Consider the following 13,484-nt stretch of genomic DNA (forward strand, 5'->3'; position numbering starts at 1 on the left):
GGGTTTCAGCAGTGGAGCTGGTGGGTTTGGCACGCTCCATGGATCCAGTTGTGGCTTTCCTGAAAGTGGTGGTCTTACCGCTACCTCCGGTGTTCACCTCATGAAGGATTTCAAGATGTCGCTTGTCGCATTTCTTACATTTAGCCTTCAAAGTGCACTCGGAAGAGAAGTGTTCGCGTCCACACTTCCAACACCTCTGATTGGCCCGGATCCATTTCTCGATCTGCTCCTTGGACAGTAACTGAAAATTTGCACACTGATTCAGATAGTGCTGAGGTGTTGCAAAATGGGCAGAATTTCTTGGGCTTTTCTCGTGGCTGATCTGAACTACTTGACTGTAACTGAGATGGACACTCTTTTGGCTCACTGTTGTGAAGAACCATTGTGGACTGTGACTTTCGGTCCTTGCGGTGTTCTTTGTAGCTCTGATGTTCCTTACCGTGATCACCAGTGAACTGTGAACCATCAACTTGCACCCTTACCTCATATTCTAGCCAGTCAGCTAGGTCGAGAAGAGTTGGAATGGGAGTTCTTATGGGATTGATATACCTCCTAAAGCTTGCTCTTAAATCATGAGGCAACTTTCCCAGAAGCCGTGAAACATGAGATCCACACCACAGTTCGGTTCTTCCACTGCTGCCAAGTTGCTCCAACATCCCTACTAAAGCGCGCACTTTCAGTGCGAATTGACGAAAGGCCTTAGTGTCACCTGCCTTGACGTTCGGCTCCTCCATGAGCTTGGAGATGCGCTGAAGTGCAAGTTGGTGCGGTTGACCATATAACTCTGTGAGAGCCTCCATGGTGTCAGTATATGGATCCCTGCTGTGACTGTATGAATCAGCGATGAACATTGCCTCTTCCAGTTTGAGGTGATCCAGTAGAATCTGAAACTTGAAGCGCTCTGTGGCATCGGGCGGAAGAAGGTTATCAAGAGCAACTTTGAGTCTTGCGAACTCACGAGGATCTTCATGAACGAAGTCAGGAATCTTTGGCTTCGGGCCCCGATATGAGTGCTCTCTCTCCACTGAAGGATGTCGAGAATGACGCCCAGGTGAGTAAGAGGGTTCGCGGCGTCGGCTTGACTCATATCCCCTTGGAGTGTCATATTTGTATTGGCTTGAATAGTCATGCCAATAGTCAGCAGGTATACTTGAATACTGGTGTTCCCGTGATGGAGAAGATCTGCGGGAACGATGTTGCCGGGGCCAATCCAGGTAAGGATCCTTCCGTGAAGATGAGCTGTAATGAGGAGGTGATTCTCTGCGGCGACTTGTCTGTCTGCTTGGGTAGTTTCTATCAGGAGATCTGCGGTCGCGGCTAGATGGCCGCCCCATCCTTTCTAGACCTCTGGCTATCTCATCAACTTCTCTTTCCCTTGCATGTAGCTTGCCCTCAGTCGCTGTCGGTTCTAATTTATAAGCCATGGAGGACGCGGATCCTGTTGATCTCTTGGAGACGTCTCCATACATTGTGAAACCGGCGAGCTTGATCTGGAGCCTGCAGCATAGCCTCTCATGCTATTACGCCTTGAAGGGGGGTAGGAAGAAGTGTGATAATGAGAATCTTTCTCCCTCATTTGGTCCAGACAGCGCCTCAACAGTGCATTCTCATCAGAAAGGATGCGGACACACCTCTCAAGCCCTGGGGAGTTTGACCTGTCTCTGTCTGGGTCTTCATGTGTTGTGGGTGACTCACTCTTCTTTGGTGTTGCCATTGTTAACTAGAGAAGTTTGCCAAATCCGGCTCGAAGGACCATGAAAAGAATTGTTAAAGGAGCTGTGATGCTGAGACTATGTTTCCGGTGGCAACCACTGTAGAATGTCCGATTAGAACAATAAAAGGAAACGGTGTCCAAAGAAATGAGTCTTTATTGAGTCTTCACACCCACAACACAGAGTAAGAATGATCAATGTGTGATCAGAGTTTGTATGTATTTATGTGTGTGGTTCTGAAATAAAGAAAGCAAACAAAAGACATTTGGCTAATGTCCTTGAATGACCTTACAGTTAACACAATGGTATTTAGCATCGCTAACTTAGCAGGGCTACATGTAACCTTAATAATAGTTAACTGAAACATGAGGCTAAACATGAAGCTAACCTATGGCTTGTGCCCATACATTATCAGTTAGGCTACACCTAGCATGACATAGCATTAAATAGCCAAAATTAGCCTAAACATAGCAAACCTAGCAATAGCATGCTAATCGCGATTAGCATAAATTAGCTTGAAATAGCATCTGAGGTAAAATACAAACCTAAAATATCCCTATGATAGTTATGATTTTAGACTAAAAACTGATACACAATGATGCCCAAACACAAAAACTCACCACTAGATGCACGCACACCATCAAACACAAAAGAATCAAATTACTTCAACAGTCAGCCTGCAACAGCTGGACTTCGATCCCACTCCTGAAGATGCCAGAAAAGGAAGAGGTCCTAATGAAACCTCAGCTTTATAGTGCTCAGCCATAGGTGGCCAATTAACTGCCTGACCAAAATAACAATAGCACAACTTACACATTACCAAATAATATGAATCGATGGGCTTTTGTACAATAGTTTCACGATTAACCTCAAAATTGTAGTGGAGTAAAGTTCAATGTAGCATAAAAGAGGAAATAAGCAAGTAAAGTAAAGCATCTCAAAATTATACTTAAGTAAAGTATTTTGGTAAATCGACTTAGTTAATTTACACCACTGCAGTGTGTAGTTGTTACCCTGAGGAAGGAGTCCAGGGATCCGTTCTCCATGAATTCAGTGACGATCATCACAGGGCAGCTTTTGGTAACCACCCCCTCCAGATGGATGATGTTAGGGTGGTCGAACTGGCCCATGATGGAGGCCTCACTTAGAAAGTCCCGCCTTTGGCGCTCAGTGTAGCCTGCCTTCAGAGCCTTGATGGCTACCAGGATCTCTCTCTTCCCAGGCTGTCGGAGGTTTCCACTGCAGACCTCCCCAAACTCACCTGAGAGGAAGAGGAGGAATGTGAAAGATATTTTAGAAGAGCTGAGGTAAACAAGTGACGCTGAATTTAAATTGCTCTTGTATGAAATTAAAAAGTAACTGAATTATAAATAACTATAGCTTTCTATGACATCATTTTCACAGCAATGGTGAATAATCTTGTTGGTAATTAATATGGTATGTTTCGGGAGGAATGGCTTGATTTATAAAGTGGTGAGTACCATCAAAGCCCTCCTGAAGAGATCCAATAAGAACTGTCAAATGTTAAAACCTGTTCAGTCCTCAGCTGTGTCTCTGACTTTATTTCCTTTTTCATGAACAGTTTTTTATTTACCTGCACCAATAACTTGTTCAATCTTGACACAGGACATGTCAATCTCTTTGGCAAACTCCCTGACGGCTTCATTAGGGTCTTCATATGTAAAGGGGTCAATGTAGATCTTCATTCCAGGTGACACTTCAACAGAGAGATAGAAGAGAGACAGCAACAGCTATACACATACACAACTGTAACATAACAGCACAGTAAAAATATCCTGGAATTTTGATTCCAAAGCCAAACCAGCCACAGAGAACATTCTCTTTGATAACACCGCAGCAAAAGATGTTACTTACTGTGACCGCTGGTGTAGTGCTGTGGGAGTTTGTCTGTGTACTCTGATTCTGGTCTCTCTGTACTCCTCCTGCTGTAGACAAATCACAGAAGCCTGCATGTCAACAGATCCATCTCCATGAACTATGCAACTGAATACACTAACGAAGAGTGTGTGATAGGGAATCTCTGCAAATCCCTCTGTTTATGGATCTGTTTTGACCTCAATCTGAATGTCACTATTAAGAGAATGGTAGTTCTCCTTCTGCCAGCACTTTAAAAACAAAATCAAGCTCTTTATCCTCTCTGTCTTGCTTCAGAGACCAGTTGCAGATAAGATACAGATATACTCTTCTTCTCATGTCCCTGTTCATTTTGCTTGGAGAGAACATTGCTAGCATGTGTTGGACAAATAAATGGAATTAACTGCATCTCCTGACTAGAACTCCTTTATTCGGGGCCCTTAAGTAGTCAGCAATTCAACAAGCAAAAATCCATCCATCCATCCATCCATCTTCTCCCGCTTTTCCGTCAGGGTCGCGGAGGTAACAGCTCCAGCAGAGAGCCCCTAACTTTCCTTTCCCTGGCCACATCAACCAGCTCTGACTGGGGGATTCCAAGGCGCTCGCAGGCCAGCGAAGAGATATAATCCTTCCATCTGGTCCTAGGTCTACCCCTCGGTCTCTTCCCAGCTGGACGTGCCTGGAACACCTCCCTAGGGGGGCACCCAGGTGGCATCCTCACTAGGTGCCCGAACCACCTCAACTGGCTCCTTTCAACGCGAAGGAGCAGCGGTTCTACTCCGAGTCCCTCCCGGATGACTGAACTTCTCACCTTATCCCTAAGGGAGATGCCAGCCACCCTGCGGAGAAATCCCATTTCGGCCGCTTGTATCCGCGATCTCGTTCTTTCGGTCATGACCCATCCTTCATGACCATAGGTGAGGGTAGGAACGAAGATGGCCCGGTAGACAGAGAGCTTTGCCTTCTGGCTCAGCTCTCTTTTCGTCACAATGGTGCGGTAAAGCGACTGCAGTACCGCTCCCGCTGCTCCGATTCTCCGGCCCATCTCACGCTCCATTGTTCCCTCACTCGAGAACAACACCCCGAAATACTTGAACTCCTTCACTTGGGGTAAGGCTTCATTCCCTACCTGGAGTAGACAGTCCATCGGTTTCCTGCTGAGAACCATGGCCTCAGATTTGGAGGTGCTGATCCTCATCCCAGCCGCTTCACACTCGGCCGCAAACCGATCCAGTGAGTGCTGAAGGTCACAGACCGATGAAGCCATTAGGACCCCATCATCTGCAAAAAGCAGTGGTGCAATCCTTAGCCCACCGAACTGCAGACCCCCTCCCCCACAACTACGCCTCGAAATCCTGTCCATGAATATCACAAACAGGATTGGTGACAAAGCACAGCCCTGGCGGAGGCCTACCCTCACCGGAAATCGGTCCGACGTGCTGCCGAGGACCCGGACACAGCTCTCGCTTTGAGAGTACAGAGATTGGATGGCCCTGAGTAGAGACCCCCTCACCCCATACTCCTGCAGCACCTCCCACAGTATCTCCCTGGGAACCCGGTCATACGCCTTCTCCAAATCCACAAAGCACATGTAGACCGGTGTACTCCCAGGCCCCCTCCAGGATCCTTGCGAGAGTGAAAAGCTGGTCCGTTGCTCCACGACCAGGACGAAAACCGCATTGTTCCTCTTCAATCTGAGGTTCGACAATCGGCCGGACCCTCTTTTCCAGCACCTTAGAGTAAACTTTACTGTTTCCGACTTCCACGCAATGTTGATGAGACGTGTCAACCATGACAGTCCCTCAACACCCAGAGCCTTCAGCATTTCTGGGCGGATCGTATCCACCCCCGGGGCTTTGCCACTGTGGAGCTGTTTAACTACCTCAGTGACTTCCCCCCGTGAAATTGGAATTGATCCCCCTTCATACTCCGGCACTATCAGTTGAGGTCAACAGCGTCCCATCCTTACTGTACACAGCTTGGATGGTTCCCTGCTTCCCCCTCCTGAGGTGTCGGACGGTTTTCCAGAACAACTTTGGTGCCGACCGAAAGTCCTTCTCCATGGCTTCTCCGAACTTCTCCCACACCCGCTGCTTTGCCTCGGCCACGGCTGAGGCTGCTGCCCTTCGGGCCTGTCGATACCTTGCAACTGCGTCAGAAGTACCCAGGGATGGCTTCCGGTTTGAGCATGTAGAAGGAGGACGCAGTTGCTATCAGCTCCGCATTTTTCATAATATTTTACTAAGATAACGCCGAATTTTATTTAAACTTTGGTACAGACTACATTGATAGAGTTAAACGGAACAATATTGCACACCGTTACGATGAGCAAGGGTGGACGGATCGGTAAAACCCAGCAGCGAATGACTGATTCATTCCCGGGACTCGAGGACAAGCAGAAAATGTCGTCGACGGGGCCTACACAGTTAACGGCTGAGATGCTAGTCATTGAGCTCCAGAAATTGAGCGAAAGTCTTAAGGAAGATTTCAACGCTGCCTTGTCGGAAGCCATGGCCCCGATACTCCCAACACTTGAATCTATAACCAACACTGTGGCGACTCACACCGCCACCATATCACAGATCGAGAGCACACTGTCTTCCCACTCAGATGACATCGTTAGCCTGCAGCAAGACGTGGCGACCTTGAAGAACCAGCTAGCCTCCGTGTCGGATGATAACTCAGCGCTACACGCTACAGTGGAGGACTTGATATCGCGCTCCAAGCGTCAGAACCTCAGAGTCGTGGGTATTCCTGAAGATATGGAAGGTGCAAACGCTAGGCAGTTTATGTCTCAGTTATTCAAGGAGGTGGCTGGAGATGTCTTACCTGACTCCGGCCCGGAGCTCGATCGCGCACATCGCAGCCTGAGACCCAGACCCAGCCAGGGCTCTCGGCCCATAATTGTCCGTTTCCATCGCTACGTTGAGAAGGAGCAGGTTTTGAAATGGGCCAAGGAACACCGGGAGATGTCCTACCGAGGGCACAGGATCAAATTCTACGAGGATTTCAGCGCCACTATTGCTAAGAAGAGAGCCGCTTTCAATAATGTGAAGTCCCAGCTTTACAAAAAAGGAGTGCGATTCGGCATGATTTACCCCGCCCGGCTGAGAGTCACCTTCAACGGTATGGTCCACTTGTTTGACACTCCCGAGCTGGCTGATCGCTTCTATCAAGAACGCATTCATAAGACTTAAGCTGCCGTGTTTCCATTTCGCTACGGGTTGATTTTACTTTTTTTGATAACTCCGTTGTTGCCTACGGGTGTGTTTTTGCTAGGCTAGGCTAATTCCGTTTAGCCTGCTCACCAAGCCCGTGTTTTTCTGTTTGGACTCATCATTTTTTCCGGGTGAGTGCAGCACTGTCCTCTGCTGGTGTTTAGTCACCTGCCAGCATTTGTTCTGTTGGACTGTAGATCGTTGCCAATTTGTCTGTTCTAAAAACAGAATCGTTCTAGTGGTGTTTAATTTAATTTGATATTGTAGGAGGGGATACCACTGCGTGGTCAACTGGTTGTTTAGCAAAGGTTTATCCTGCTACTCACTTTGCTAACCGCAATGTTGAGCTTAAGGTTTTCTTTGTTTTCATTTGTCCTCAAAGATATGTGTTTTTTCTTTTTCAGTAGAGGGTTATTTTGGGAAAAGGTTGGGTGTTTGTCTAGGGGAGGGTCTTTGTTTTTAATATCTAATGTTACTGGTGTGTATGATGCTTGTCCACTACGCTTGTTATGTTACATATGGTTGATGATTTTAATTAATGACTAACCAGAATACAGGTCAGAGAGGGTCTGTAGGCTCTGTTAGATTTATTAGCTGGAATGTCAGGGGACTGGGAGGACCAATTAAGAGGTCGAGAGTGTTCTCACACCTAAAAAGTCTCAATACTGATATTGCTTTTCTCCAGGAAACGCACCTTTGTGTGAATGACCATGCTAGGCTTCGTAAGCCTTGGGTGGGGCAGGTTTTTCATTCAAATTTCAATTCTAAAGCCAGGGGCACAGCCATCATAATACACAAACGTGTTCAGTTTTCAGCTGAACAAACTACTTCAGATCCCGGAGGGCGTTATATTATAGTCAAAGGTGTGCTATGTCAGACCCCAGTGATTTTGGTTAATGTATATGCCCCAAATTTTGATAATCCAAATTTTATGACCTCAATTTTCTCCTCTTTACCAAATATGGACACACACCGCCTCATCTTCGGGGGTGATTTGAACCTTGTAGTTGATCCACAGTTAGACAGGTCATGTCCCAAAAGATTTACCCCTTCTTGTATGGCTCGAGCACTATCCACATTTATGAACCAGGTGGGTTGTATTGACCCATGGCGGTTTCTCCACCCGACTAAAAGGGATTTTTCATACTTCTCTCTAGTTCACCGTGTTTACTCACGCATTGATTATTTTTTTGTAGATAAAGCCCTTCTGTCTTCTGTTGGACTGACTGAATACTCTGCTATCGTCATCTCTGATCATGCTCCTCTTGTTCTAGAGCTATCTCTCTCCCCTAGTCCAAGGTGTGGGCCCTGGAGATTTAATACAGGCCTGTTAGCTACCAAAACATTTTGTGAGCATATTTCAAAGCAAATAGACTTTTTTATTGATAATAATAAATCTGAATCCACCTCCCCCTCCCTTCTTTGGGAAACTTTTAAAGCAGTGATGCGAGGAGAGATTATTTCGTATAATGCTCACTCTAGAAAACAAAAGGCAAAAGAACAGCAGGATTTGGTTGACGCTATTAGTAAATTAGACAGACAGTACTCGAGTTCTCCCACTCCTGAATTGTATGCTGAGAGGCGTAAGCTTCAATCCAAATTTGATTTGCTTTCCACTGGCAGGGCTGAGTATCTTCTTAGACGGACAAGGGGTACGTATTATGAATACGGTGATAGGGCTAGTCGCCTCTTAGCATCGCAGCTTAAACACCAGTCAGTTTCTCAGTTTATTACACAGGTCTATGACTCCTCACATTCCCTCACTACGAATCCTACTGAAATAAACGATGCCTTTACCACATTTTACTCCAAGCTGTACACATCTGAACCCCCTATAGACAATACAAATATAGAGCATTTTTTTGACAGTCTGGATATCTCTAATATTGATACTCTCACGCGTGATAGCTTGGACGACCCTCTGTCTCTAGAGGAGATAACTGGCAGTCTTAGGAAGATGCAAAATAACAAGGCCCCAGGCCCGGATGGTTTTCCTGTAGATTTTTATAAAAAGTTCTCGGCCCAGTTAGCTCCCCTTTTATTAGATATGTTTAATGATTCCCTGAAAAATGGTACTCTACCCCCAACACTAAGACAAGCCTCAATCTCCCTTATTCTCAAAAAAGGCAAAAAAGCAGAAGATTGTAGTAGCTGGAGACCTATAAGTCTCTTGAACGCGGATGTCAAACTTCTTGCTAAGGTACTGGCGAACCGCCTGGACCCGTGTTTACCAGGTATTGTCTCTGAGGACCAGACTGGCTTTATCAGGGGTCGTCAATTATCTTCTAACATCAGACGGTTACTTAATATTGTGCTTTCCCCTGCAGTCTCACCAGATGCTGAGATGATTGTCTCATTAGACGCAGAGAAGGCTTTTGATCGGGTGGAGTGGGACTATTTATTCTTTACACTTCATAAATTTGGTTTTGGATCTCGGTTTGTGTCATGGATTAGGCTTTTGTATACTAACCCTACTGCTAGCGTAAAAACAAATTCTCAACTGTCTAAATTCTTCCCCTTGACGAGGGGCACCCGGCAGGGCTGTCCGATTTCCCCCTTATTATTTGCCTTGGCAATAGAGCCCCTTGCCATTGCTCTGAGGTCATCTCCACTTTTCACAGGCATGCGCAGGGCTGGGTTGGATCACCGGGTCTCGCTATATGCTGATGACCTTTTACTCTATATCTCCGATCCAGTCAACTGTATTGGTGACATTCTGCAACTCCTAAATAGTTTTGGGTCATTTTCAGGCTATAAGGTAAATTTTGACAAGAGTGAGTGTTTCCCTGTAAATGAAGTAGCTACTCGCATCCCAGCTCATGCCCTACCTTTCCACCTGGCTCCTACGAGTTTCCGGTATTTGGGTGTAACTATAACTCGCAGTCTTGCTTCCCTTCATGAAACAAACTTCTCTAAGCTAGTCACAGATATAAAGGCGGATTTACAACGATGGAGTACCCTCCCTCTTTCTTTGTTTGGTAGGATTCAATCTATTAAGATGAACTTTTTACCAAGATTTCTTTTTCTTTTCCAATGTCTGCCAATTTTTTTACCAAAACAGTTTTTCAATAAGCTAGATGGGATGATCTCTGTTTTTATCTGGGCTGGTAAGACTCCAAGGGCACGCAGGACTACTCTTCAGAGACGTGACAAAGATGGTGGCTTATCTCTACCGAACCTCCTATTTTATTATTGGGCAGCCAATATCCAGAAATTACGTCTTTGGCATAGTTCCTCTGATGCTGATTGGTGCCTAATGGAAGCTCGTAGTTGTCATGCAGCCTCTCTGTCTGCTCTGCTTTGTGCCCCCCTTGCATCTTGCCCCTCCAAATATACCTCAAACCCAATTGTTATATCGTCTTTAAAAATTTGGAAACAATTCAGGCAGCACTTTAAACTCTCCTCTCCCTCTCCCCATAGCCCCATCCTTAATAATCACTTGTTTACCCCATCCAAATTTGACAAAACCTTTGCATTGTGGAAAAGAAAGGGCATAGTAGTTTTTTCTAACCTATACATTGACGGGACATTCGCAACTTTTGAGGATATTCGCAATAAGTTTGATCTGCCACATTCTAGTCTGTTTCGATTTCTCCAAGCACGAGACTGTGCCCGTACTCACTTTGCTTCATTCCCACTATTGACTGCTAATTCCTTGATGGATGACATCCTCTCACTTAATAAGTTAAGTGGTAGTATAACTGTACTATATGACCTCATTATATCGGCTGGGACCTCTCCACTTGCTGGGGCTGTGGGCAAGTGGGAGAGGGAACTTGGGCTTGACCTCACAGATGAATGGTGGGAAATTGCTTTTAATAGAGTAAATTCTACGTCCTCTTGTGCCCGACTGACTCTGATTCAGTTCAAGGTTTTGCATCGAATACATTTCACCAAAGCAAAACTCTCTAAATTATTTCCAGGCTCAAGTGATATCTGTGATAGATGTTCTTCGTCAATTGCCAATCATACTCACATGTTCTACTCTTGTTCGAAATTGGCTGCATTTTGGTCTGTGTTTTTCGACACTGTATCTAAGGCTCTCAATATTTCATTGTCACCCAGTCCTCACGTTGCTATTTTTGGTGTACCTGAAGATTTGACCATGCTGACTAGAAACCAGAGTGATGTTATAGCTTTCGCCTCTCTTATAGCCCGTAGACGTATTTTGCTTCAGTGGAAAGACCCAAAGCCACCCTCCGCATCTTCCTGGTTTGAAGATTTGTTGTCTTTTCTCCATCTAGAGAAAATCAAATATACACTACGAGGCTCGTCTGATAATTTCCTTAAAAGGTGGAATCCGGTACTCACTTACATTGACTCTCTCACCTCCCTGGAATGTAACTGATAGTCCTATCAACGATATTGTTTGTTGAGCTGTGTGTGTCGAGCATCAAACAATTGTATCTGTGCTAAGTCTTTTTATTTATTTATTTTTTCTTAATGACTCTTGTCCAGTTTTGGGTGGGTTATTATTTGTATTTTATTTCCTTTGTGTTTTCATTATCATTCCCTTATCCTGTTCCTGGAAAAAAAAAAAAAAAAAAAAAAAAAAAAGGGGGATTTCATGCATGTTTGACGACTGCTACTTCATTGTTGTTTTTTCTCATGTTTCCCAATAAAAATACATATGAAAAAAAAAAAGAAGTACCCAGGGATAACATATCCCGGAAGGCCTCTTTCTTCAGTCGGACGGCTTCCCTGACCACCGGTGTCCACCAGGAGGTTCGAGGGTTACCGCCCCTTGAGGCACCTAAAACCTTGAGACCACAGCTCCCCACCGCAGCTTCGGCAATGGAGGCTTTGAACACCGCCCACTCTGGTTCAATGTCCCCAGCCTCCACAGGGATGCCTGAAAAGCTCCGCCGGAGGTGTGAGTTGAAGGCCTCCTGGACTTGGGACTCCTCCAGACGTTCCCAGTTCACCCGCACTACACGTTTGGGCTTACCAGGTCTGTCCAGAGGCTTCCCCCGCCACTCTACCCAACTCACCACCAGATGGTGATCAGTTGACAACTCTTCCCCTCTCTTCACCCGAGTGTCCAAAACATGCGGCCTCAGGTCCGATGATACGATAACAAAATCGATCAAGGACCTTCTGCCTAGGGTGCTCTGGTACCACGTACACTTATGAGCATCCTTATGTTCGAACATGGTGTTTGTTATGGCCAATCCATGACTAGCACAGAAGTCCAGTAACAAACCACCACTCCGGTTCAGATCAGGGTGTCCGTTCTTCCCAATCACGCCCCTCCAAGTGTCTCCATCATTGCCCACGTGTGCGTTGAAGTCTCCCAGCAAGACTAAGGAGTCCCCTTCAGGAGCCCTATACAGGACTTCTTTCAGAGTGTCCAAGAAGGCCGAATACTCTGAACTGCTGTTTGGTGCATAGGCACACACAACAGTCAGCGTTTTCCCCCCCATGACCCGCAGGCGTAGGGAGGCGACCCTCTCGTCCACTGGGGCAAACTCCAATAAAGCGGCACTCAACCGGGGGCTTGTGAGTATCCCCACACCCGCTCGGCGCCTCACACCTTGGGCAACTCCGGAGAAGAATAGAGTCCAACCCCTATCCAGAAGTAAGGTTCCAGAGCCGACGCTGTGCGTAGAGGTGAGCCCCACCAGATCCAACTGGTAACGCTCCACCTCCCGCACAAGCTCCGGTTCCTTCCCCCCCAGAGAGGTGACATTCCACGTCCCCAAAGCCAGCTTCTGTCGCCTGGGTCTGGTCCGTCGAGACCCTCTGCTTTCACTGCCACCCTTCTGGCAGCGCACCCGACCCCATCGTTGTTTCCCGTAGGTGGTGGGCCCGCGGGACGGAGAAGCGGAGGTGTTGCCCACGTTGCTTATTTGGGTTGTGCCCGGCCGGGCTCCGTGGCAAGCATGGCCACCAGACGCTCGCTGATGAGTCCTCCTTCTGGGCCTGGCTCCAGAAGGGGACCCCGGGCTTCCTCCGGGCCGGGTATCCTCGCTTCCAAGTGTGTTTTCCATGAGGTCTTTTTGAACCAATCTTAGTCTGGCCCCTTACCTGAGACCAATTTGCCATGGGAGACCCTACCAGGAACACAAAGTTCCAGACAACACAGCCCCCAGTTTCATCGGGGCACACAAACCTCTCCACCACGATAAGGTGCTGGTTCTCTGCAAGGTCCAGCAAAAATATGAGTCAAATTAATTTCATGGTCCTTCGAGCCGGAGACCTGTTGACTACATAAGACTGAGGGAATGCAATTCAAGCCTAATGGAGAAAACAAAGGTTATATATTGTAACCCTAGTTCTATAAGCACAGGCGGAGCCCTCTACTGGACTCTATGGGTGCTACCCTTCACTAATGACACGCGAGCGTTCACACACTAAATTTACGTCAACGTAGTCGGCCAATCAGGACCAACCTACCCGAATGCACGCGTAGACCTCACAGTATATAAGGCAGCTACTCCGCTGTCTGTCATTCTACACCCTCTTTAGCGGGCGGCATAGGAAAGACAAGGCCCCTAGGTAGAGGGCGCCGTCTGTGCTTATAGACCTAGGGTTACAATACGTAACCTTCGCTCTATTTCATACAGGCTCCGCCCTCTACTGGACTCTATGGGTACAGTGGGTGGAGCCCCGATGCATGCATGTCCTGTCGCCTCACAACATCAACCTCCCACACTGCTCCTGATCGGCCTTCAGTTGG

At 46.8% G+C, this 13,484-nt stretch overlaps 1 protein-coding gene and 1 long non-coding RNA gene across 3 annotated transcripts in view; both read right to left on the reverse strand.

Moving 5' to 3' along the window:
- Positions 1–13,484, reverse strand: part of ephb2a (eph receptor B2a) — an 84,193-nt gene that overhangs the window by 11,094 nt on the left and 59,615 nt on the right. Inside the window, exons 9-11 of one of the 2 annotated variants that reach the window (XM_063882713.1) lie at positions 3,588–3,658; positions 3,307–3,429; positions 2,726–2,973 (exon numbers count right to left, since the gene is read on the reverse strand). In XM_063882713.1, the coding sequence (XP_063738783.1) occupies positions 2,726–2,973; positions 3,307–3,429; positions 3,588–3,658 (442 nt within the window). The remainder of the gene's footprint in view (positions 1–2,725; positions 2,974–3,306; positions 3,430–3,587; positions 3,659–13,484) is intronic. The other variant, XM_063882721.1, reaches the window with a different exon arrangement.
- On the reverse strand, positions 1,851–2,505 carry LOC134864010 (uncharacterized). The gene is made up of 2 exons (XR_010165776.1): positions 2,333–2,505; positions 1,851–1,948 (listed from the first exon to the last, which is right to left on the reverse strand). It is a non-coding gene; the product is annotated as an uncharacterized LOC134864010 (long non-coding RNA).

Source organism: Eleginops maclovinus, chromosome 1 (genome assembly GCF_036324505.1).
Source record: "Eleginops maclovinus isolate JMC-PN-2008 ecotype Puerto Natales chromosome 1, JC_Emac_rtc_rv5, whole genome shotgun sequence".
NCBI classification, from domain to species: domain Eukaryota; kingdom Metazoa; phylum Chordata; class Actinopteri; order Perciformes; family Eleginopidae; genus Eleginops; species Eleginops maclovinus.